The sequence below is a fragment of the Rhipicephalus microplus genome, chromosome 4 (assembly GCF_043290135.1).
Source record: "Rhipicephalus microplus isolate Deutch F79 chromosome 4, USDA_Rmic, whole genome shotgun sequence".
Taxonomy (NCBI): Eukaryota; Metazoa; Arthropoda; class Arachnida; order Ixodida; family Ixodidae; genus Rhipicephalus; species Rhipicephalus microplus.
The window spans coordinates 1,685,063-1,709,879 of record NC_134703.1 but is presented as its reverse complement, the minus strand read 5'-3'; the positions used below and the strand labels follow the sequence as shown (position 1 = coordinate 1,709,879).

At 44.0% G+C, this 24,817-nt stretch overlaps 1 protein-coding gene across 1 annotated transcript in view; it reads right to left on the bottom strand.

Annotated features, from left to right (window-relative positions):
• Positions 1-24,817, bottom strand: part of LOC142814067 (kin of IRRE-like protein 2) — a 176,908-nt gene that overhangs the window by 61,942 nt on the left and 90,149 nt on the right. Inside the window, exons 4-5 of the mRNA XM_075892005.1 lie at positions 4,392-4,703; positions 220-567 (exon numbers count right to left, since the gene is read on the bottom strand). Of these exons, the coding sequence (XP_075748120.1) occupies positions 220-567; positions 4,392-4,703 (660 nt within the window). The remainder of the gene's footprint in view (positions 1-219; positions 568-4,391; positions 4,704-24,817) is intronic.

Sequence of the window (24,817 nt, the reverse complement as noted above, 5' to 3'; positions counted from 1 at the left end):
CGCTTGGGTGGGCACCCACCCAGTAGGAAATTGGCGCTATGGGATCGCTAGAGCTACAGTTAAGGTAATCCTTTTTTTTACGTAATGAATTAAGGAATGCTCGAAGATATTAAAGCGCCGTAATTGTTCGAAAGCTGTTCTCTTTTTTTTTCCGCCCAATTCGTGAAGGTACACCTCGGCGACAAGCACGGCATTCACGAATGAGTTCGAGACACTCACACATGACGTCCAGGATGACGCTGACGTCCCTGTGTCCTGGCCCGCCAGACGGGTCCTCGTAGGCTCCGTGGTAGGCGACGCATCGCAACTCCCGACCGTTGTGCTCCTTGATGAATGTGTAGTCAAGCACGGACAGGGCCTGCCACGTACCGCGCTTCTCGACGTCAGTCTGGTTAGTCTGGTTGGCCAGGGCGGTGATGTCCTGGCCGTCCAGCTGCCAGCGAAGCGACGCTGGCGGGTTCCCCTTGCGCGACACGCACTGGAACCTCCGCAGGTCGCCTGCCTTGGTCTTGAACTGACCGCTCAGTGGCTGGGTGCCTTCCTCTAGCCGTGGAGGGTGCGGCTTCTCTGCAATGCGAAAAGTAAGCATCTCAGTACTGCGAAAATATGGCCTTCACATTATGAGCGCTCCTGTCAGAAGGAAGGAAGGAATAAACTTTATTGTTCAAAATGGTATAGCGGTGCACGTTCCGCTTCTACCCTAGGTGGAAGGATGATTACTTTTTTTCGTCTTTGATATTTTCAGCCGCCCCGTAGCCCTGCAGTCACACCATCTTGAGCCTGAATCCCATGGGCACTTGCCTATTACAAATCACGGCACATTTTATCATTACTGTGTTTTCGGTCGTACTTGAGAAGTTTATTCCTCCAGCTGACTAAACATACAAACAAAGCTTCAGGGTATGTTTAGAAGTTTGTTTGAACCCAAGCCAGCGCATGACACCACTGTCTCCCGCCCCCCCTCCTGGCTGATCTGATAAAAATTAAGCGATGGCGTGCTTCTCATGAAGGCCTCTTCTCGGGGGTACAGGTCGCAGGTAAACAAATCTTTCAATGCAGCATCAGTAGTTCTTGGTCACCATTTTTTCAAACCCCCGTAAGCATAACCCTGATTATTAAAACATTACGTGAACCAGCAGACTGAGTCTACCCCATCAATGATCCCACTCCTCTTCCATGCGCACGCCTATGCTTTGGTTGACTATATCTCCTTAAAGGGGTCCTGCAGCACTTTTTGAGCATAGTCAGAAAACACTGCCGATCAGCAGTAGAGGCTTCCGACAACATGCTAGCCAAATAATATAGTACAGCATGTGGCCTTGAATTCACAATAAATTATCAAATTCAGCTAAATTTGCTTTCTCTTCTCTCGACAAATCACGTTATATGCCCAATAATCACACGTAAACGACCCATCTATTAGCCATGGGCTGATTTGAACATGGCGCGCTCGCTCGATACAAAGTTCGCCACGGGAGACCACTACTTGTCCACGCGTGCGCGCGCGATCACACTAAAAAGCCGCGCATTCGAAGAAAAAAAAAGTTCTCAATGTCGCGAAGCGCAAGTGACGTTTTTCTGTGGCCTTGCAATGCCTCCCTGATTAGTTTCCAGCACTTTTATCGAGACGAGAGAAGAGAGGATGCAATTGCAGCATGCGACAAATCTTTGTAACTCCACTCGCACTAAACGGATTCTTAAAATTTTTGCGGCGTTGAATTCGTGAGGAAATTAGCTCTTCCAGTGAATTCATTCCATGGTTACTTGAAAAAGTGTTACAGGGCCCTTTAAGCCATTTACAGAAGTGCATCGCTACGCTATGCAAACGTGTATTTGTGCACAGCTCCTGAAACATCACTTTTCAATAAAGCTCGCTTGTAGTAACTGTAATCTCACCTGCCATGAAGGAAAGAGCCCGGCAGAATCGTCACAGAACAGTATTTCTGTGAATATGAGATCTCATACAAGAAAGTTTGTGATGTGAACAAAGCATACCATGCACATACCTGCTGCCTCCGTGGTACAAATATTAACAGCTTGCTTTCCATGGAAGATATAGAACGCTTCAGCAGATGCGCTTTCTGTGTTTCCTAATGCAGAATCCATGTACTACTGATCATAGTGAGTGTCTTTTTTTTTTGCACCCTTTGACACGTGGTAGCAGTTTTCACGCAACTGGAAAAGGGAACATGACCGTTCGAAGAGAACAGCGCCCTCCTTTCATGTTGATCGTTCGGAGATTAGTTTTGTACGCCGCGTCCCTGAGGTTTCATTAGAGTGCTTTAATGATCGCGGATGACTTTGTTCGGCTAATAGTTTTGTTTTGTGTCGGTTGCCTGGAGAACGACATTCAGTGAAGAACGCATTACGATAGTCGGAAAGGAGAAACTCTTCTTCCGATATGGTCATAAAAATGTAAATGTGAAATTTAGGTAGAGGGGGAGGATTTCAACTGGCTTTGTTTCAGTACAGCTGCAAAATATGACCCACTCATTATAGAATACGCGATGGAGTATATGACAATTTGATGCATTTATATTTTCGAATGAATTCCTTATTACGTACTATTACCTTCTTCTATGCAGTGATGTAGCCTAAGTCTTTCAGCATCGAGAAAATAAAAGTGGTAAGCCGTATATATACCTACATTGCACCACGCCCAGCTATATTTATTTAACAGATATCCGTATCTTCCGTCATCTTGTTGGCAGCCTGTAGCGTACCGCGTTCCGTGTTAAAATGAACAGGCCAGTTCTCGAGAAAGTGCAAAAGGCTGAATGGTGACGGCTGTCCTTGTGTACCACATTTACACGCATACTTCCAGCAGTTTGCCTACCACTTTTATTTGCACACAACTAGAAGTGGACATTACTGGTTAATTTTGGCAAGCTAGCAACAGTCAGCTAGCGTTGACTAATTAGATTAAGGGCCGGCTAATGTTGCCTTGAAAATGACTAATATAGGTATTGGATAGAGGGTGTGTTTTGTCAGATACTATTGGATAAACAATGACTAGCATCAGCAACTGTTCCCAATCATAGCTGAAGAATCTAAAAAAAAAATAATGCTTACCCAGCGCATGGCTAATCCCTTGGAGGAAGTGTGTGTTATTTCATTATTTTCTTTTGTGATATTTACCGCGACGCTGTTGCCTCTTTTCTGTGAGAGCCGCCGGCTGAAGAAATTAACGAAAGATTTATCAAAGGTCTGTTTTCTTTTCGACAAAAGCTCAATGACAACCAACAGGTAAAGAAGACAAGAGAGGCAAATGGCAAGTTATTCGTAGCATATTAAATGTATTTTAAAGTTACGATATGAAAAGGAAGAAATTAACGTGAGAAAAATAATAACTTCACCACCGGCGAAAACCGAACCAACCTGCAAGTTATGCATACGCGTTTGATACTCAATCACTGCAGCTCGATTGGTAGAGAACAGACGCACTCTCCGAAAGTTGCAGGCTCGGTGCCTATCTACAACGTGTTGTCTGTTCACGCACGCTAACCTATTTACATTTTAATTATAATTACAAAATGACAGCTGAAACGACAACGCGTCCCCCTGAGCTTTTACGGCTTTCCCGTCTCTTGTCTTTCACTACTCCTGAAGATATGGTAGAAGAACAGCACACGATATAACGAACCAAGCGCCTGAGGATTTGAAATAGCAGACAACCGAGCTCGTTAGTAAGTAATATTTAAAAAAAATGAATACGTACCTGGATTTATTGTAAAAAATACATTTAAAATGAAGCAGTAGTAATACCGCAAAGAAAATCATGCCAGCTTCGTAATCATGGTTCCAAGCCTAAAGTCAGAGCGGAGCTGGGCAGCCGGCTTTGTGTCTCTTCTGTTTTCTATATATTTCTACCTCTCTTTCCTTTTGTTCTTTTAATTTCAGATTTTGCTGCGCTTCTTTTACTTGTACTTGCTCACTTTTTTCTTTTTTTTCCTTACTTTGTATTTCACGCTTGGTCCATTTTTCGATTTTGATGCGTGGTTTGTGTTGTCGTGTTTCCTAGGACAAAGTAGTAATGTCCACGCTTATTATCGTCATCAAGACGCTCGAAGAACAAGAAGACTGCTATCTGGCACGAGCGTGCTCAGTATGCTATAGTTGGCTGTGCCACATGCGGTTTTGCCCGCGTTAACATCATCATCAATGAGCTCAAAGAACGACGAAGACGACTTACGCTATTATTATGATCAAGATGCTAGAAGAACAACAGGAAGAAGACTTCTGTTTGACGCGAGCTTGCACTCAATATGCAACAGTTGCCTATGCCACAAGTGGGTTGGCCTGCGTTACGCCGAGCGAATACGACCGGATACGACAGCATACAACAGCCTGGTCACAGAAAGTGCTCGGCACTTGAAAACCCAAAGCCTTACCTCTTACAACGAGGTTCGCAGCGTTAGAGTTGAGCGCCGCATCCTCCAGAGATGCCCTGGTGACCTGGCACTGCCAGGAGCCGTCGTCCTCGTCCAAGTTGACCTTGCGAATGAGCACCGAACAGTCGCCGTCCTGCGGCTCTCGCTCGAAGTCGTACTTGTCCGGGATCTTGCCCACGGCGTGGCCATTCTTCAGCCACACGCACTCGCCTCTTCGGTTTCGCACCTGACACTGCAACCGCACTTCGGTTCCTGGGTTGACCTCGGCGTCAGAAGGCGTCTTCTCGAACTCTTGCACGCCCGATACGATACCTGTAGAGAAAAGAGAAAACAAAAACGAGCCGACTGTTTTATTCGAGAAAAAACTGGATGAAAAGGTAGATGTTCTAGACGTAGCACAGCTACATTAAAGGGAGAGCTTGTAAAGTGGGCTCTATGTGAATGACCGAGCATGAAACTCAAAGCTTCACATTGATCAATGTAGACGCTTGAACTACTCTGTGAGGTATGTACGTAGGTGAGCAACGCAAAAATAACAACGAGTTGCGCTGCACACCCACGCATAGTCTTTGATACGAATGCATTTGACTCGTTAGTTCTTACCTGTGTCAGTCAGGGATGCGCGGGTGCATATATAAGAAGTATTGTTGCTGAAATAAAATTGTTTGCAAGTGTAGCTAGCGTCGTGCCTTTCTTGTGTTTTTTCTTTTCGTCAAAGTGCACTACTTCACCTACACGATGTGATGAAGAACGCGGACAACAGATATAGTCGTACGAGCGCCCCAAAACATCAGTAAATACCTCTAAGTTCGAGGCAAAGAGATTTTACAGTTGCTATCCCGAGGTTTTTGGTTGACGACGGCGACAACGATTGCGTTCGAAAGTTTAGCCTCAGAGAACACCCGCAAAGTGCCATTTCGGTCTTTTCTTTGCACCTGTACCTTGGCCTGTGGCCTATGGCACTTCTTTTTTCACCACAAATCTTGGAAAGTCACCATCAATGAGCGTAAGTTATTAGAAAATTATTTTAGAACAACAAAGCAAATGAAGCGTAAATACCTGAACTGAGAATTCTTAACATCAAACCATCCACGCTGTCGTTCTCTTGTTTCTAGCTTTCAGAGCTTTCAGCTTTAGTTTATAATGGTAGGATGCTGTGCACGCTGTGCATGAAAGCTCTGTTTTTTTTTATGTGTGATCCAGTTTTCACTGATTCTTTGCATTGTACATCATTCTTTGTAAATAATCCTACACATAAACATCTACTGTTAACTGCTACATCTATTCGTTAATTCTCACCCCACCTACCATACGCGAGCTATTCGCTAACGGGATAACCAGATATCATCACTATTACAAGCATCTGAATCCAGTTGAAAACAGTATAACCACCCATTTATCACCAGCATACGGCCATCTTCTGAAGCCAAACAGGGAGTTTTAGAAAGTAAACAGCATCATTGAAGAAATCTTGCTGCTCTATAAATCAAGCGCTATAAGTAAATCTGGAATGCGCACATTGTGAGCCAACAAGCAAACCGAAAACTTGATTTTAGTTCTCGTAAAACACAAACACACACACACACACACACACACGCACGTACACACACGCAAGCACGCACGCACACACGCGCGTGCACACACACACGCACGCAAGCACGCACGCAAACATACATACACACACGCACACACGCGCACACACAAACACGCACGCACGCACGCACACATACATACACAAGGCGTAAGCCCTGCTGCACTGTTCGTCACTGACAGTGTTCCTCGTGTCCAGTTATGAATACCTTACCATCAGCCTAATGTCAAAGCTCACCAAATCAGTGCGAGACTTGAATGATGACGGAACAATGTGAAATACCGGCCGCACGGTTTGCCTCTTGTTAATATACCGCGTGGTCTACAGATTGCCTTTCTTACTTTCATAAGTTGATCCTTAATTTCTTCAAATTGAGGATGGTAGCGCTGCTTTGAGATTTTCCTTTATATTAGAGCATGTCTTAGACATAGACATCAGAACAACGATGTTCTCTATGGTAGCATGAAAGAAGTAATTTCTATATAAAGCAATGACTGAAAGAAAATATAACCATATAAAGTCAGTGACCTGGCCACTTTTTTTTTTGCTTTTACAGATATTTAGGTTCCATAATTTTTTCCTTGTGGTTTATATTTTTATTGGTTTTAGTTCGTTTAATTCGTGATTATGTACTAGCAGTTTGCATTGTCCTAACCCTTTTTATCTGAGGTTTTTTTTCTTGTTTAGGAAGCAAAGCATAACTGCCACCTTTGACTTGTCATTTTTTTAAATTTACCTTTGCCGATAATTACTTTTGTTGCACAGACAAACTTCCTAGCTTCATTTTTAACTTGTATGCTTACAACACAAGAAATATCCACAAAAGCTTACCGACGCTAACAAATGGCTTTTTAATTAGAACGACCACTGTTAGCAGCATTTATTTCCCTTGAGTCAAAGTGAGAATGCGATTAAAAGAAAAAAGACGTGCATGCCTAATTGCGAGCACCACTCATGATGTTTATTTGTTTTTTTGTACAGTTTGTTTGCTTTGCCCTGTCGAGTACAAACATGCGTGTTGAAACGTAAGTGCGCAACCAAAAATTGTTTCGCTGCGCTTCAATCGTTCTTTTATTTGGTGCTTCGTGCTTATTTTTTTTGTCCACTCATTGTTTCAGCACAAAGTTTGAGCATACAATTTTCAGTTTATTTTCCCGCTATCCTATGATCATAGTGCACCAAAAACTTCTGCAACGTCTTTTTTGAAGCAATGAACTTACATGGCTTTTGAGTTAAGAAGTTTTAGGGGTTTAGCGAGACCTGACGATACATGGCGAGACCCTTTCGGCGTTGGTGCCAACATGAATGATGAAAAAAAAGCTTCGTAAATAAAAGTTGGGCTAAAGTCACGTGATACCGAAGTGAATGTGTGTTTTGACGGTGTACCAAAAGACACATGACCCCAATGTAACCTGATGTCATGATGAGACGTCGTGTGGCACTACAAATTTTGGTGGTATCTGATGTCGTCAGTGACGTCACCGTGCAACGTCATCATTGCATCACATATCACTACAATTCGTTAAGGCGCACGATGTACCGTGAAAACTTAATCGCACGACATTGTCGCTTGGTCCAAAGCGAACCGATCACAGAGGCTTGGATTTGCAAAAGCATGTCAGGTGCAGGAAGCTAGTCACTTATCTGATCACGGAGGCCGTACTAAACGACGTTAGGTGCAGCGAGATTTAAAGGGGGGAGGGGTTACCAATACAATAAACTCACGTGCAAAGTAAGATGGACGAAAAAGATAAATTTCGCCCAGCAGTCATTAGGAAAATACATCAACAACCGAACGATTTTACATCTTTTGTTGTTGCCCCGCCGCGGTGGTCTAGTGGCTATGGTACTCGGCTGCTGACCCGCAGGGCGCGGGTTCAAATCCCGGCTGCGGCGGCTGCATTTCCGATGGAGGCGGAAATGTTGTAGGCCCGTGTGCTCAGATTTGGCTGCACGTTAAAGAACCCCAGGTGGTCTAAATTTCCGGAGCCCTCCACTACGGCGTCTCTCATAATCATATAGTGGTTTTGGGACGTTAAACCCCACATATCAATCATCTTTTGTAGCTACACAGCCAATTAATTCCAGCAAGACCTTTCCTCGGTCACGCTTTGCCAATGACAAAATAGCTTCCTCTTTTCTTCATTTGAAATTCGAAGATGTTCTCCCGCCTCTACGCTTATCTCCGTCGCTAAAGGCTAACTAATTACGTGGCTTACGGCAGGAAATGAATTCAGGTCATCCGAGACTTCCAAGCAGAAGGCGAATTCCCGGATGAGCATAAAATGGAACTGCGAACGGAGTCACTGTCAAAAAGGGCGTTCGTTCTCCCGCTAATTAAAAAGAGCGTACCGTCGTTTTGTTCGTGCCTTGTCGTTTTGCTCGTATTTCGCGAGCAGCTAATCTAGTATCGTAAACGCTGGATGGAAAGACTTGTCTTTTATTTAGCTCGAACAGCTCCGAGGTCCAAGTACAATAGTTTAGCGCGTTCATTTGGGAGACTTTTGTACCTTACGTATTTCTGGGACAGAAAGCTCAAATCAACGAGTAATGTGTCAGAAATACTGGAACCCTCAATCCGTGACAGTCACTGCTGCCTGCCGACGGTAGGATTGGTACTCCACAATTTACATAAAAAACAGCTTGTTGTTGCGATAGCATACTCATGGCGCATTCTTGCCGCGGTCGTCATGTTCAGTATGACATTTAAACTATACCATGCCGGGGCAACGCAACTATGAGAGATGGCTTGCGTGGCTTGGGCAAAAATGCTTATTTGGACATGTTTGGCGTGGTCACCTGTGGTCGCAGGCGCCGTGCCTTTGGAGGAGTCAGCTGACGATCTACACACGTGTAAATGCTATGCTCCCATCGCAAAGCTTGCGCTGAAGCCATCAACAGCTCTAGAGCTGTTTCTCTCTCTGCCACGGTAGCACTCCTTATGTTCAGTTAGGCTCATTACGCCAGATCGCAGTCTGAAAGAATGAGGTGCTAGCCTTGCTACGTATAGCATTCCTTTTTTCTTTCTTTTATGGCATTCAATTCTTAGCTCTGGTAATGAAACTGTGTTTTTCCCAGTTAAATGGCAGTTGCATGAATGGCAGTTGCATGAAGATATTACATAAAATGAGAAATCACGTGAAACAACCTCTAATAAGAGTTTCTCCAAGACACCTCGTGCTAAAGTTTTCAAACTTTTGTTTCCTCAGTCCCTTTGATTAGCAGGGCGAGCATAAACACTTACATAATGTACACGCATGTTCTCTCACTACGCTTCTACACGTTTTCATTGCATGGAGAAACAATATTCTTGCTATCTGTCTGTGACGTTGCCTTTTACGAAAGTGAAGGCAGTCTCACTCTCGTGATAACAAAAATAAACACGCTAATCTGAAGTCCTTCTCGATTGTGTGTGTCTGCCGATACATAGGCTACGACTGGCCATCATGGGGATCATGTATTCAACGACGTGAGTAGAGAAGTTTAGCAAAATACGCCTATTACTAGTTACTGGGCAGTTGGTTAAATCCATCTCGTGCATAGCAGTAACTTCCAGAAAGGTTCGTCTCGTGTGTGCATTAACTGGTACACGCATTTTAGATGACGCGTACATTAAACGAGTGCAACGAAAAACCTCGTAGAGCAGATATATGTGCGTTTAGGCTTTGCGACAGTTGACTGACCGCGATAAGCCGGCCAACGACTCCAGTTTGCGTAAAAGCCCTGGCATGTTGATAGCACTCCAATTGGTAGCGGCGAGTGTTTTCTCATAAGACGACTCAGTAATGCATATAGTTGACTGAGATTCGCAACGTGCCTTGAAAGTCTCACAGAAAATTATTCTAGTTTAATTATTTCGTGCTCCTAAGGATGTGTTACGGTGGAATGAAGAGCATTTCTATAGATTTTAGGCTGATATACAGAACAGAACTTCACAGAAACATAGTTTGCATAGCGAGAGAAGACTAAAACGTCACGGCTGCGGTCGTACTTCTAAGGTAAGGATACAATAAAACTACGAAGAAACTACAAACAGGCACGTCAAACTGCTAGAATGACCATAACCAGCCTGACAATATTTAACAACAGCCACGTTCTAAAGCAAGTGGCGCTTTCCCAGAATTCGCTGATTACTTAGAAGGTAATTTCGAGTATGAGTAGACTATATTTTCTTATTCACTTCCACAAATACTGCTGTGATAAAACCTGTTGACTTACAGGGTTTGAAGGTTCTAAGCGACTCATGTAATCAGGGGCGCCGGAGTGTAGGCGTCAGAAAAATAGAAACCACTTACGCTTTTTTTTTTTTTTTGGCAGGAACTAAAATTACGAAGTACGCGGTCCTCTGGCATTTCTCCTCAATCGAAATGAGACCCCGAAAGCCAATATTGCACACGCGTCTTTCGGGTCAGCACCCGAGTGTAATAATCTTTGTGACACTACGGCGGCTCTAGAAATGAAACTATGTGTTATATTTTTAGATGTAATAATTATTGTCTGGGTAAATTCCCAAATCATGATATGACTACAAGGTACGCTGTAGCAGAGGGCTACGGGAATTTCCATTATACGGGTTCTTCAACGTGGACATAACTGCAGGCACGTGGGCCCCTAGCATTTTGTAACCGTCGGAAAATGGCTGCCACGGCTGGGATTCGAACCCGCGCTCTTCGGGTCAGCAGTCAATTAATATAACTGCTAGACCACCATGGCAGGTCAAACGTTCAATGTGGAAAATAAACGAGAATAGGACGAGAAATAAATGTAAACTCATAGAAAAACACGTCCGTCCAAGCAAACGAGACACGGCAAGGAAAGAGACAATCGGATGCCTGGGGACATATTGTGCCGCCAACGGTGAAGCAAGCAACGAGCACCTGCCATCACTAGCGATTGCAGCCGCCGCCAATCAAAGCGCATCCAGCGGAAAGGGACTCGGCGGAGCAGAAAATCGACACGCAACGCGGCCGTGATCACCGCTGAAGTCTGCGGCGAGATGTAGACAGCGGCAATATCGCCAGCCACGGAAGACAAGGTAAAGTCAACATCAGAAAAAATGGCACTACGTCTTTACAGATGAAGATAAAAGCATGACAGGAACGGCAACGGAAGCACCTGTGCAGAAGTGTGGCCTGTACAACTTTCGAAGCGAAGAAAAAAAGACGTCAAAGCAGATACACTGAGCATTCGATTTGAACCGCCATATTTACCTTCCCCAAACTGAAACGAACGTAACTGGTTATAATAAATTTTTCTCGTTCCACCATGAAACACGTGACAAGCGTGTAACTGTGTCTCAAGCGTACAACGTTGTTTGCGTAAATTAGTCAAGTTTGAGCATTTGGAAAAGAAAATCAATAACGTGTTGTGCTGATGGCAACGTTGGTTCAATTAAACAATATTTGGGCTCATTTTTGCTGTACAGAAAAAGACGAAAACTGATAGCTACGTTTCAATCTCCCAATGCAAGACGAAAGATTGCCGCTTTAGGAACGCGAGCCGCGACAAACTGTTTACATGGAAACAGCGTTCATTATTGCGAGCGCCCCCAGCTAAAGCAGGGCATGTTCTAAATTTCCATAATATCTTAGGCCACTTTCAATGAGCGAGAAAACATAGACACGTAAATAGATATCTTCATTAAAAACAACTAAAGGAAAAATAGCTTCAGTAAGTCACCATAGAGTGCTGAAAATTGGAGCAGCTAAAAAGGCCCTGGGATTATCTAGAAATAACTACACCGGCTTATCACGCTGAGGCTACTTTGTACAGTCTAAGTATGCTGCTCTAGGACTGAAGAATTAGTATGCAAGAGCACGGAGACTTATGACCAGCACTCGTTTATCCGCTCTTGATCACGCGCTCAGAGGCTTTGGAACAATATTTGAAAGGCTGTAAATCATTGTGAGAGAAAGTTATGCCTCTTCTTTGGCGAGTTTTTGTCCTAGAAGCTATTGCAAAATGGCAATGCAAGCATTCTGCCCATTTATGTTATCCGCTCGGTCAACTCGCGCAGCCTGTCGAAGTGTACATTTTTCTCGTTAAGTTCCGTGCCCTGGAAGAAGAATACATATTCTTGAGCGTCCCGCGAAAAAATCGAGCGGTAGGAATAGACTTATAAATTCAAATTAAGGCTAAACTTCTATTACTTTCACCTCCTCCAACAAAAAATACCACCACCACAACACTGTAAAGCTTGTTCTGCCACAAAAAGGGTATGCATGCGGCAGAGCCAAAACTACACCAAAAATAAATGTAAAAAAATTGCAGCATATCCACGGAGTGAATGATGATGAGTGGAGCGAAGAGTCGCGTCCATTTGTTTGTGCGTCCGTCCGTCCGTGCATCCGTCCGTCCCTGCGTCCATTTGTGGATCTGTAGGACCGCGCTAAGAATTGGTTGGGTGGCATTTTTATTCTGATTTTATTTGCCTAGGGTCGTAAGTTTGGAGAGGCACGTGAGCCGTTGGCAGGCAGCATTGCTTTAGTTGCACTCGGTAGAAGCGTGTCCAACCGGATTTGTCGTGAACTCAGATAGTAGGGCGCCAGCATGGTAGCCCGCGTAGTTCTGCCGCGCTAAAAACGGCCGAGCATTACGAGTTCCTGTTAAATTAGGAAAAAGAAACCAACCACCACGTCGGCAACGGGGATTAGAAACGTCGGCACATCAATGAACATCTTTCAAGAGCGGCGCAGTGACGCCTCACTCCGGTTCAGCTGCAGCCCAGTCGTATGCGGTGTTCGCACACGCCGTTTTGAGGCAGCGTGCGTCGCGAAACTCGGAGATCACCGGCAACCTTCTGTCCCGGCTCGGGTAAGCTCCGGTGGCTCACGGAAGCGGGTGGATTGGTGACACGAGGGAGCTTGGCAGATGTCGCAGCAATCGGGCGCCTAATCGGCGATTTGGCGCGTATGGTGGCAGTGGCATGTCTTCTACTGTTCCCGCGCTAATTCTCGCAATTGAGCTCGTAAGTGCAACCACGGGCGGTCAGCGAGCGGTTCCTCTTACAGCGCAACGGGGACAAACGCGTTATTGCTTCGTCGTTAAGAAGTTGAAGTATTACAGGGAAGTCATCCTATGGCCGCAATACCCAGTACGTGTAGCTCTGTCTAATAATTGTGCCCCGCGGAGTTGGCCCTTGCCTCTATGACCTTTTCTAGTTTTGTGTCATTTACATTTTGGTTGTTGTGCTATTTGGGGAGAGGGTATGAGCCCTCACACATGCACGAAGGTTGCGTCATCGTGGCGTGTTTTTCATCAACTAAGTGGGTGGGTTGGCGACACGAGGGAGTCTTCTAAGTGGACAAGCAGGCGACGATTCACCGAGAGTTGTGTAAGAGCGGAGCACCGAGGGTATAAGAAGAGGCCCCGAAGTTCCGCCAAGGGTTCTGAACCGGGCTTGAGGTGTTAGGCACCGCCGGCTCTGCCGACTCCCGTAGGGTCGCCCTACAGAAGACGGTTAATTTCCAAAGTGTTTTTCTTTTCTTTTTTTTTCGTGACTTTGATGTCCATCACTTTGTAAAATGTGTACAGTCTGTGAATATAAGTTATTCTCAGCCTATAGAACTTCTCCGGCGTTTCTGCGTCATCTTCAAGCGATTAGCAAGCCAATCGCCGCTATTGAAATAGCGGCAGCACGTTGTGTTCTCCCACTTTGCTACACCACCTGGGGTGGTGCGTCTCGCGCGCCGAGTGGTTAGAGTTGGTTTCTCAACAACGGAAAGAACCTTGATTTTGCTCCATCCGTCCTTGAGTCCGTCCATGCGTGCGTCCATCCATGCGGCCGTTCGTTCGTGCGTGCGTGCATCCGTCCATGCTTCCGTTCGTCCATCCACTCGTCCGTGCTTGCGTGTGGCCGTCCGTCTATCCGTCTATGCATGCATCCGCCTGTCCGACCGTCCGTCTGTCTGTCGTTCTACCTGTCCGTTTGTCTGCTGCCTGTCTGTTTGTCTGTCTGGCGACGAACATGGGCCACGACGGCCCTCCGCTTCGTCCATGCCCCACCAACAATACGACACGTACGGTGACGATCCAAGAGACAAAGAGGCAGTCGTTCCCTGCGCACCGAGGCACAGCCCGCGCAGCAGGCAATTAGATTGATTGATTGATTTGTGGGGTTTCACGTCCCAAAACCACCATATGATTATGAGAGACGCCGTAGTGGAGGACTCCGGAAATTTTGACCACCTGGGGTTCTTTAACGTGCACCCAAATCTGAGCACACGACAGCAGGCAATTAGAGAGTAGCAGTACAGCGCCATCTAGAATATTCTCACTCAGCTGCAGTTTGTGTGTCCACACTGCCGGTTACGCCTTACGCTGGACAAGTTTAAACTAACAGGAACTTAGCTCCTAAACTTTCTTGATATCAAGTTATGACACACATTTTTATATTCGCTACAACGGCCTAATGGATGTACCTAGCTTTCCCTAAATATGAGTTTACAGATGTAGTTCTCAAGAAAACGCCTAATATATAAAACATTTCGCGAATACGTTAATTTTGGATTTATGGCTTCGTACACGAGGCATGAAAAAAAAAAAAATAGGTTCTCCTAGATCACCCGTCATAACTGTCAGCATTTATGCAAAACAGTGAAAGCAGCCAAGAATTTGACAACTTCTCGGTGGCTCATTTAATGTTAACAGGTTAGATCACAGCTGCGGTGGACGCTTTTCAATGGAGGCGAAATGGTTCAGGCCCGTGTACTGTGTGATGTGAGTGCATGTTAAAAAACACCAAATGGTAAAAATTTCCGGACCCCTCCACTACGGTGGGCTCATAATCATACAGTTAGTATTATTATTATTATTATTATTATTATTATTATTATTAAACTTTGAAAAGCCCACCCTCTCATAACACGGAAACAAAGCGAGATTTTCGTGAAGCTAAGACACAACAGTAATCTGAAATGATAAGCTACGAGAGGCGAAGAAACGTGAAAGAGTGGCGTAGGGTTTACCCATCACTGTTTTCGTCCGATGCATCAAAGACACTCGGGACAAAGGTGCCGCCTAGAAAGGGGCGGCGCGACTGCATTAACGAAGCCGTCGGTAGCCCGAAAGAGCAACGGAAGGCCGCCAGGAGTCATCTGATTGGACCAAGGATACCTAAATGCTTCTGGCGTTCGTTTACAGCTACGTGCAGTCCGTAATGATATATGTAATCTTGCGTCGCGACGGAAGATTCCATTGTGCAAAGCTTCACTGATGACCCAGTGGGCGCTAAATAATTAAGACAGGAAGAGGCAGCAATGGGAAACACACCAACCAAGAGATGTTTACTCACGGAAAACGTTGTGGCATCAGCGCCGCCTGAGATCGATCCTAATCATTCAGGGACACCACAAGCCAAATAAACAAAACATAGTAAAAAGCGTGTTTTAGGGGCGAAGCTCCTTAAGGCGTGGTTCGGTCGTCCCCTATATGCGTGCATGTATGTAGTAAGCACCTCACAGGATATCCACGGAGTGAATGATGATGAGTGGGGCGAAGCTTCGGAAGGTTTTATCGGCAAATCATGAATCATCCACTGGACACATCCGTCAGTCCATCTGCTTGACGCACTGATTGACGAACGAATGGACGCACGGACGGACACACGAACAGACACACAGGCGGACTCACGGATGGGCGCATGGGTAGACGGACGCACGCACGGACGGATGCACGAACGGGTGCACGGATAAATGGACGGATGGACACACGCACTGACGGACGGAAGCAAGAACGAATGAATGGACGGAAGTGCGAACAGACTGATGAACGCTTCGTCCCATTCATCATCATTCACTCCGTGGATGTGCTGTGATTTTTGCCATTGCCACGGGGCACTATAGATATACTCGTAACGTCCTGAGCGAGGTACTAGTTATAGCTAGGTCATTTTTCTCGCGTGTTTGGTTATGTTCAGGCGATGAGAGGCGCCGTCGTGGAGAGCACCTTATAACATAGCCCCCCTCTCTCCTCCCCGGGTTCTTTATCGTGTACTATCTCACAGCGCGCAGCCATTTTTCGGATAGATTACTGGCTATAGCTAGCCCTTTACCAGGCACCTTGTTAGGATGAAGCCACCCAATGACTGGCTTTATTATTTCTGTTATTTTCAACAATCCCTGTTTCCCAATGTAAAACCACATTAATAATGTTAAGACGAGAAAAAACAAAAAAATGGGCCCGCGAGAATGTTATACGATAATAAATATGGACTCATCAACACCTTTAGAGTGCGTCATTATCCGAGACAGTTAACCAGCCAGTGTGAGAGCATGTTGCTTACGAAAGGTCTAAGACGATTTAGGTTACTGAAATAAATGTAGGCGAAAACAAATAGGCCAGTACAGTACATTTATATTGACTGCAGTCCTCATGGTATCACAAAAAGAACTTTCCGTCCATTATGTTCGCACCATGAGCTTCAGCGCACGTCAGCAACCTTCATTATAGCGCACAGCACAAGTTCGCATTAAGGATTCGTGTTTTTATTTTATTATTCGCCTCGCTTTCTTACATCTTCACCAGGCGTGCTTCTTTGACTTATCCAGCCTTGCCAGACATTTGAATGGGAGTACAGCTAAGAGTCTTCGCGCATGTGACCACGTCGCTTAGGGACAGCTATTGCTTCACAACTCAAATACCTCATGAAAGACATTTTTAAGTAGATACAAATTAAACGATGTTAAGAAAAAGTGTTTAAAATTTGTTAAACCTCATCTCTTTGTGTTTAAAATATAGTAAATAAAAAGGCAAACGATCGTTTTGGTAAAGAGCTGGGCATGATAAAAAGAAAGTGATCCCCACACCGCGGCAATTTGTCAGCTTAGCACAAGAGTAAAAGAAAATGAAGACGGGTGGAACCCCACAAATAATCTACGCGGAAAAAAATATAGAGTAAAAAATTCATAGCAAAAACCGAACGAGCTCACAGTAAAAAAAAACAAAGAGCCTTTTTTTTTTCGGAAACGATAAATTAAATTTCGAGAGTCGCTCCCCGCAGCGGTTCAACGTCAGCAGCCCTCTTGATGCATTTCCGGATGGCTGGCTGGCCAGAAACGGTATCTGGCCGCAGTTCCGTGTTGTCCGCGTCGAATATCACAAGCGGAGCTGTGCGACGGACAGCCGTGCGAAGAAAGACGGTAGTCTCTCGGTAATAAAACTGTGCAGTGCGGTTGACGCCGTAAAGTGTGCGTAGGAATATCACACAGCTCACAGAGAGGATGTTTACTGTGCTACCAGTGAGGTGGTGACCGAGAAAGAAGTAATAAACAAAATGATGATGAAGTTGGCCAGTTAGGCCAGCTGTCTACAACATGCTGGAAAAGGGGGGTAAGGAGAATGAAAAACAGCACAGAAACATCTCACACGCGAGAAACATATTTTTGTAAAGTGACGCAACCAGAGGACAGGTACACAGGTCAGCGTAAGACCGAAAGTTATGTTTTACTAATAGTACATTAAAAAAAACAAAACACACTCATTACCAGCAGGCCAATAGAAGCTCCAGTGTTTCTGGTTTCTTCTACAATACGTAAATCTTAGCTTCTTTTTACAGAGCCACTTGTACAATTTTCAGTCGCTTGCTGCGTTTTGTGGGTTTACTTGCATTTTTATATACATACATGCACTTATAATTGAGCCCATCATGTTCACTAACAGCGGGTTTGTCAAGCAGTCTGCTCAGCTAGTTGAGCGCTGAAATTGAACGCACGGTTGAGGAGTCAGCTAGTAATGTTATGTTATTAACGCACCAAAAACGTAAAACGAACATCGTGTATGCTGCTAAGGACACTACGTTAAAGTTTAAGTATTTGTTATCACCCATAGCTGAGCATATTTTCGATGTACAAAATAATCGAAACCAGATATTCTACCTTTCTCTTGAACTTGGGCGACCTCAATTATCAGGAAACCTATTAAACTATATACCACATTTTTTTGGGTAGCTGGTTTGAGAATGATTGTCGGCCTGTTAGTTGAATAAAGCCTTTGGATATTAGTTCATGGTTGTGAACGACCTGAAATTTAAGTTCTGGCTAGATGCCCATGTTACACAAATAGTATCGCTTTACAATTTACTTTTTTTAAAAGAACGCAGACGTTATTCCGCCTGTAAAATCTAATAATCAAATCAGTGAAATAAATTACGAAGCTGTCAAAGGATAGGTTTTAAAAGCCTAAGACAAAAACTATTGGCCAAGCGTTCAAGTTTATCTGCAGCAAAACGTTCGTTGTTTTAGACCCAGATGATGAAAAATATTGACAGCTACTTGCTTACTGAGCCACAGGTCGCACACTGCAAACTTTGTGCCATTTTCTGTCACGCCAAGTCACACTACGCTTCGTTACAGAAGTTCATATCCCCACATGTGTTGAAGTGTTTTTATTCTTTCATAACATGTCTCCATTACACTCGCCTAATTAACACAAATGCTTCAAAGCTTCGATGCGAGGATTGAAGAAATATTAAAGGAAGACTCACAAAAAAGCACTGAGGTTTTTTAGAAACCTGCAAGTACAATACGTGTTTGAAAATCTAGTACACCTTCCCTATATTGTTAATAAAGCAATGCATCTTTCCATTTAGGTTTGATATTTACATGCTCGTTCTTCATCCCAAAGTTCATTGAAGAGAAAGTGCGTTAAAATTACACGAAAAAAGATGAGACCAGTCCGATTTCACATAACGCCAGTGCGCCCTTTACAAACGTGCTGCAAGAAAAAAACTAACAGCATGCCCGTGCAGCTGCGGAGCCGGGCCTAGTTGCGTGCTGTATTTGGCGTACGCGTCGGCGAACGTGTCCACATCAAGCACGTGCTTTTGCATACTACAATGCCTTAACGTACGTTCATAGCTAGATCAATCAATTGCTCAATGAAAATGGAGCGCCATTTATATAACTGGAAAAATACTTTTGTCTGAGAACATGCACACCAATTAAGCGATAAGCTGCGAGGTGTTCCAAAGCAGCTGCTTGCGTATGCCTAACACCTCCTATAAAACAATAAAACAAAAAAGCAGGCAATTAAATCTTATAATTATGGCAAGTAAAAACAGTTTCTTCCCGGTGCTTCTCGAACCAGTACAACTCAGGCAAGCGGGCGAGGTTCTACAAGACCCATTTTCTCATCGGGAATCACTCCTTTTATCGCCTGTCCCCGCTGCATACAATTCAACTTTCACTGCTTACACGTTGGGCCAACACGGCGATTAGAGCGACAAATATAAGGTCACGGACAATCAGCCGTATCGTGCAGTGCGCAAGACGTCTGCTGCAGGAAACTAACGATGAAAATCAGTGATGCGGAGGCAAGTTTCGGGCTGGTGCATAGGATGTCCGAAGGACCGCAGGGAAGATTAGCGAGAAATTGATTAATGCCGCTACTTCGAACACTGACTTGATTAGCTGCACACTCCCTGGACGACAGCAGCTGTGAGCCAGCTGCTGGACGAAGTACTAGCGTGTCAGCATGCACCGCGTTAAAGGCGGTGACTTTCTGGCGCATAAAATTATTACATTTCTTTTAGGTCTTAAAATTTTTTCGTGCGCTACTTAAAATCTCGGAACTTCTAGACAGTGAGAAAATGAACGCCGATTGAAGCAGATTAAGCTAGCAGCTCGACGAAAGTAATTAGCCTTGGCAATTTGCGAGGACACTACATTTTTTTTTTGTACTCCTTACTTTATTGCAACACCGCCATTTAACAGCTTATATATTTCGATACAGAAACATCAGAAATAAACTTTAAATAAACCTTTGGGCCTAAACTTGTGTCCATTTAGTGATTAGTACACCTATCCCGTGTTTCATGGGATTAAGCTGCGTAATTGCTTCACACGCGTCGTAGTAAATATGTCATTTTTTTTCATACGTGCATCTTTCATTAAGTAGGTGTGCCCACCCAAATGCGCACTACACTTTATCGCACGATTTTATGACTCTCTCGCAAAATGGCGCTATCAGTGCTTGCGTCGTTGTTATATTTCTGAAATGTATCGTGGTTGCCAAAAGGGCAAATACCGGCGGCTTTTGAAAGTGAATAATTTATATTGATTGACACACAAACATCATTTATTCTACTGCTTCAACATTGAACTTTCATATAAGATACTGTGCTGTCAGAAGCATGGCACTGGGCAAGTTCTACATAGATATAGATAGATTACACTTTTTCAACCAACGAGGAAAACTTAAAAGTGCAGGTGAAAGATAAAAAGTATCTTACGGCAAGCTGGAATAAGTTTAATGCATTTCACTTGTTTCTTTGTCATAGCCTAGCGTCTACAAGTTAATGACAGCACTTAGAAAGAGAAGCAGCATGCACACATTGCTCAATTGATGAACACACCATAGTCGCAAAGTGTGATTATGCCACATCGTCACAGTCAAAGAGCAAGCCAGTCTCTAGGCGAGAACGTTCATTATTATTTTTAGACAATATTTTCTGCTACCGAGCACAACGGTGCTGTTTTCTGATGGAGTTATGTAGGTATAAAGTGTATTTACTTTTTGTGTGCCTAAAAATTGTCAACTCCAAGCCCATCTATCCCTGCCACAGACTTACAGCAAGTGCTGTGGTAAAACAGACCCAAATGCCAAAAATTAAACGAGAGAGCAATTGAATACATTGATCTCATGATTTATTACCCAAGCAACAAAACTTTGAGTAAGTAAAGATGCAGTTCCTTACATTTAAAAATGTGCACAGGTTTCAGGTATGTAGCCATGAGCAATATGAGATTAAACACAAATCGTTTATTAAAGGTGACGGTGGCTAAACGCATATTCCAACTGTAAAAGTATTGACGACATCGGATGCCTTAACGGAAAGCTCTCTGACTCTTACTACCTCAAACATATCATCATATTGCGCGAATTCGATATACTAGCTCTTATTGCTCACAAAAGCACAGCTTCGCATTGCTTTTAACACACGTCAGTGTACCATGGCAATAAAACGATTACGTTATTGTCTGTTTACGTTTACGTGAGTCAACAATAGGTGGATGAGATCATCATCATCATCATCATCATCATCATCATCGTAATCATCACCACCACCCCCACTCTCAGCCTCACTACGTCCACTGCAGGACAAAGGCCTCTCTCATGTTACGCCAGTCAACTTGGCCCTGTGCTTGTTGCTGCTATTTTATACCCGCAAATTTCCTAATCTCATCTGCCTCAATTGCTCACATAATTAGGACAACATTAGAAATGAATAAACCAAAAAAAAAGCAACAATCCACCACAATCATACTATTATTTAGGTAATGGGGAAATGCTCAGAATACAGCCAACCACAATACATAGGCTTCATAGATTATGAGGGGGCGTTTGATTCAGTAGAAATATCAGCAGTCATGCAGACACTGCAGAATCAGGACGTCGACGAAACATATATAAACATTCAGGAAGAAATCTACAGGGGATCAACTGCTACCACAGTGCTTCATAAAGAAAGCAACAGAATACCAATGAAGAAGGGTGTAATGCAGGGGGATACCATCTCCCTATTGATATTTACCGCGTGCTTACAGGAGGTTTTCAGAGGCTCAGAATGGGAAGAGTTAGGGATAAGAGTTTGGGGAGAGCACCTTAGCAACCTGCGCTTCGCCGATAACATTTCATTGCTCAGTAACTCAGGGTACAAATTGCAACTCATGATTACGGAGTTAGACAAAGAGAGCAGAAAGGCAGGTCTTAAAATTAATCTGTGGAAAAAAAAAGTAATGTACAGCAACTTCGGAAGAGAACAGCGCTTCGAGATAGGTAGGTGATAGTGCGCTTGAAGTTGTAGAAGACTATGTCTACGTATGACAGGTAATTATCACGGAGCCGAACCACGATATTGAAGTAACTAGAAGAATAAGAATGGGATGGAGCACATTTAGCAAGCACACTCAAATCATGACATGTAGATTGCCACTTGTCTCAAGAGAAAGGTATATAACAGCTGCAACTTGCCGGTACTTAGCTACGGAGCAGACACCAAAAGACTTGCAAAGAGGGTTCAGCTTAAGGTGAGGATGACGCCGCGAGCAACGGAAAGGAAAATGTTAGGTGTAACCTTAAGAGACAAGAAGAGAGCAGAGTAGATCAAGGAAGAAACCAGGGTTAAGGATATCATTGTTGAAATCAAGAAGAGGAAATGGACATGGGCGGGCCTGTAGTGCGTAGACGGGATAACCGCTGTTCATTAGAGGTACTAACTGGATTCCCAGGGAAGGCAAGCGGATTAGAGAGAGACGGAAAGTTAGATTACATTAGAGGGTAGGCTAACCACAGCGTTTGCGTACGTCCTCATATCTCTACTGCGCGTCCATTTTTAGTTCTAGGTTCCTCCAACAGAGGTGTAAGATTGATAAACCAACTGCTCGCGCCTCTTTCGCCAAAAAAATTCGTAATAGTTGCATAAATCATTGAGGTTATAACAAACGTATATTGGGTTAACTACCTCACGATTGTATGACTGAGTAATTGAGAGCCATAGGCAGCACAAGTAACATGATGAATTTTAAGACTTATGAAGTCGTGGTAGTTTAATATTGATGTTTAACTTAAACTTCCACATTATTTGCGTGTATACTTTATGAAAATGCGTATGGCGGATTCAACATCTATTTTCAAGTCTCATTAGAGCTTGTTTTCACTTTTTTATGTATATTGTGTGCGGCTAAAATTGCAGCTAGCCATCTTCACTTTTTTGAAACTCTTCTTTTTGATCTTTTCATTGTAATTGAAGCTTTAAAAAAACAGCTTTGAAGAAAATAGAAAATGTGTAGTGCATGGTTACGCTAACTGCGGTTGCGCTAATACTACCATTCAGCGCCGGAAAGAACACATGTAACAAAGAAAGGTCAGGTCAATTTTTAGGTTAACTATGCTGCCTCACAATGTAATCATTCTTTTACATAGCATTACCTTGTCCAGTTGTATAACTACTGTAGTGCACGTTTTTGGTAATAAGCTCGTACTTCAAGTATTACCAATTCCCAACTTGTACAATCAGCCATTTCGAGAAATATCAGAGCACGGGAAACATTCTCTTGAAATCTCGTCACATTAGAACTCTGACGGCCGTGTAACAATGTTTCTTGTACCGATCATAAAGTGTTCCGGGTTCGCAAACACTGATGATGCGCGCACTGAAACAAACGAAAGAGTCAGTGGTACAAACCCCGACACGGCCGACCACGGGGAAACGGGTGGAGTGTAAAGATAACACGGAAAAGCCAACTATGGCAACACTCGATAACAAAACAGGAAAAGAGAAACGGTCGAGACGTAGTAAAGGAAACAAACCGTTGGTACGCGCGCAAGAAAGTATCTCACGACGCGGATAACCGGGGGCATGGAAACATTCTACACCGGCCTTTGAGTAGAAGAAGACGTCGAGGAAGCTCAACCGCCTCACCCCCCCCCCCCCACCCACTCCCCAAACCTCCTTCTGTATGCGAAACAATAGCGCGGGAACAAGCTGTTCGAACCGTAAGCAGAGAGTAAACCTTCGGGGGATGCCTCGGGAGCGAGAAACTAACAATCTTCTACGGACAGATAAGCCGGAAAAGTTGTGAGAGCACCACGGATCGAAGAAAAGAGAGGCTTGAGTCGGGTCTTTCACGCCCGATAAAACGCCTTGTGCATGCGAGCAGCACCACGTACCCGGATAATGGAACCTGTTGAAGTGCGTATAGTGCATAGAAAATTAAGGAGCGCGAAGGAGCGCCGGCGTGGGAAAGTTGACGTTTTAAGCGAGAGGAAAGCCGCGACTCGCGCTTGTCGACAACCGAATTAAGGTCAGGCGTAGCACAGTTTCATGCAGCATCTATTGCCTCGTGTAAGTAATGCAGGGGGGTCCAGAAAACGGCGTTAAAAAGTGTGAGTATTATAGATTACTCGATATGGCTTTGACAGCAATCCCATAAATTAGATTGTACAATTGGGAGCACGGTTCATCTAAGCCGAGCGTGGAGCTGCCGGGCACCTTTGTCTTCGCCTGTGTTTCAAAACGCGCAAAACAGACCACGGAGAACAGTCCTCCCATAAATTACGCAGGGCCCCAGGTGTCGGCTTATGCTATAATATAGAAGAATGTACCGAATGAATAGGTTGTTGTAGAAACGAATAGGCATTGCGTCAAGCAAGGTGAGATTGATGTCATTTCACGATTACCAGAAGCGCTACAATGTTCTTCGTTCATGAGCTAAATCACGTTTGCATCTATTCCTTCAAAAGTACAAGATGCAGAAACCAGTTGATTAGGCAGCCTAACTGAATTGTGTTAGACTTGAAGTTCAAATCAGGCCAATGAAACTCGTACATATGAAAAGAAATTATATACTAGTGCTATTTTCTTTATCTTCCCCCCCTCACACCACTCGAGTTTAAAATATCAGGTAACTATACAGCAAAAATAATTCACAAAGTGGTTCTCAGAAGATGTACTTGGTTCGTGATGTTTGAGAAATAAGCGTCTTTTGTTCGTGCTCTCAAAATGAGCATGTGCTTGTACGCTTAGAAATTAGTCAAGTTTGCCATATAATGGTTCTCGGCAAAATCGATGAAAACAATTAAGCGATATTGACCACGTTTATTATAATAAGTTTTCAATGCATTGTGTAGGGAGAGCCCAAAAAGGCGTGTACGGAATTGATGCATGTAACTTTAACACATGCGTTGACAGCATGGAGAGCCCATAACCCATCTTTTAAAGACAAGTTAATATTCCTGACCGCCGCCATGTTGCATCTACGTGAATGAGTTGTCACTTTTATTATCTCGCATCGTCTAATAACACAGCTCATGAAATGCCGGACGCACTTTTAACTCA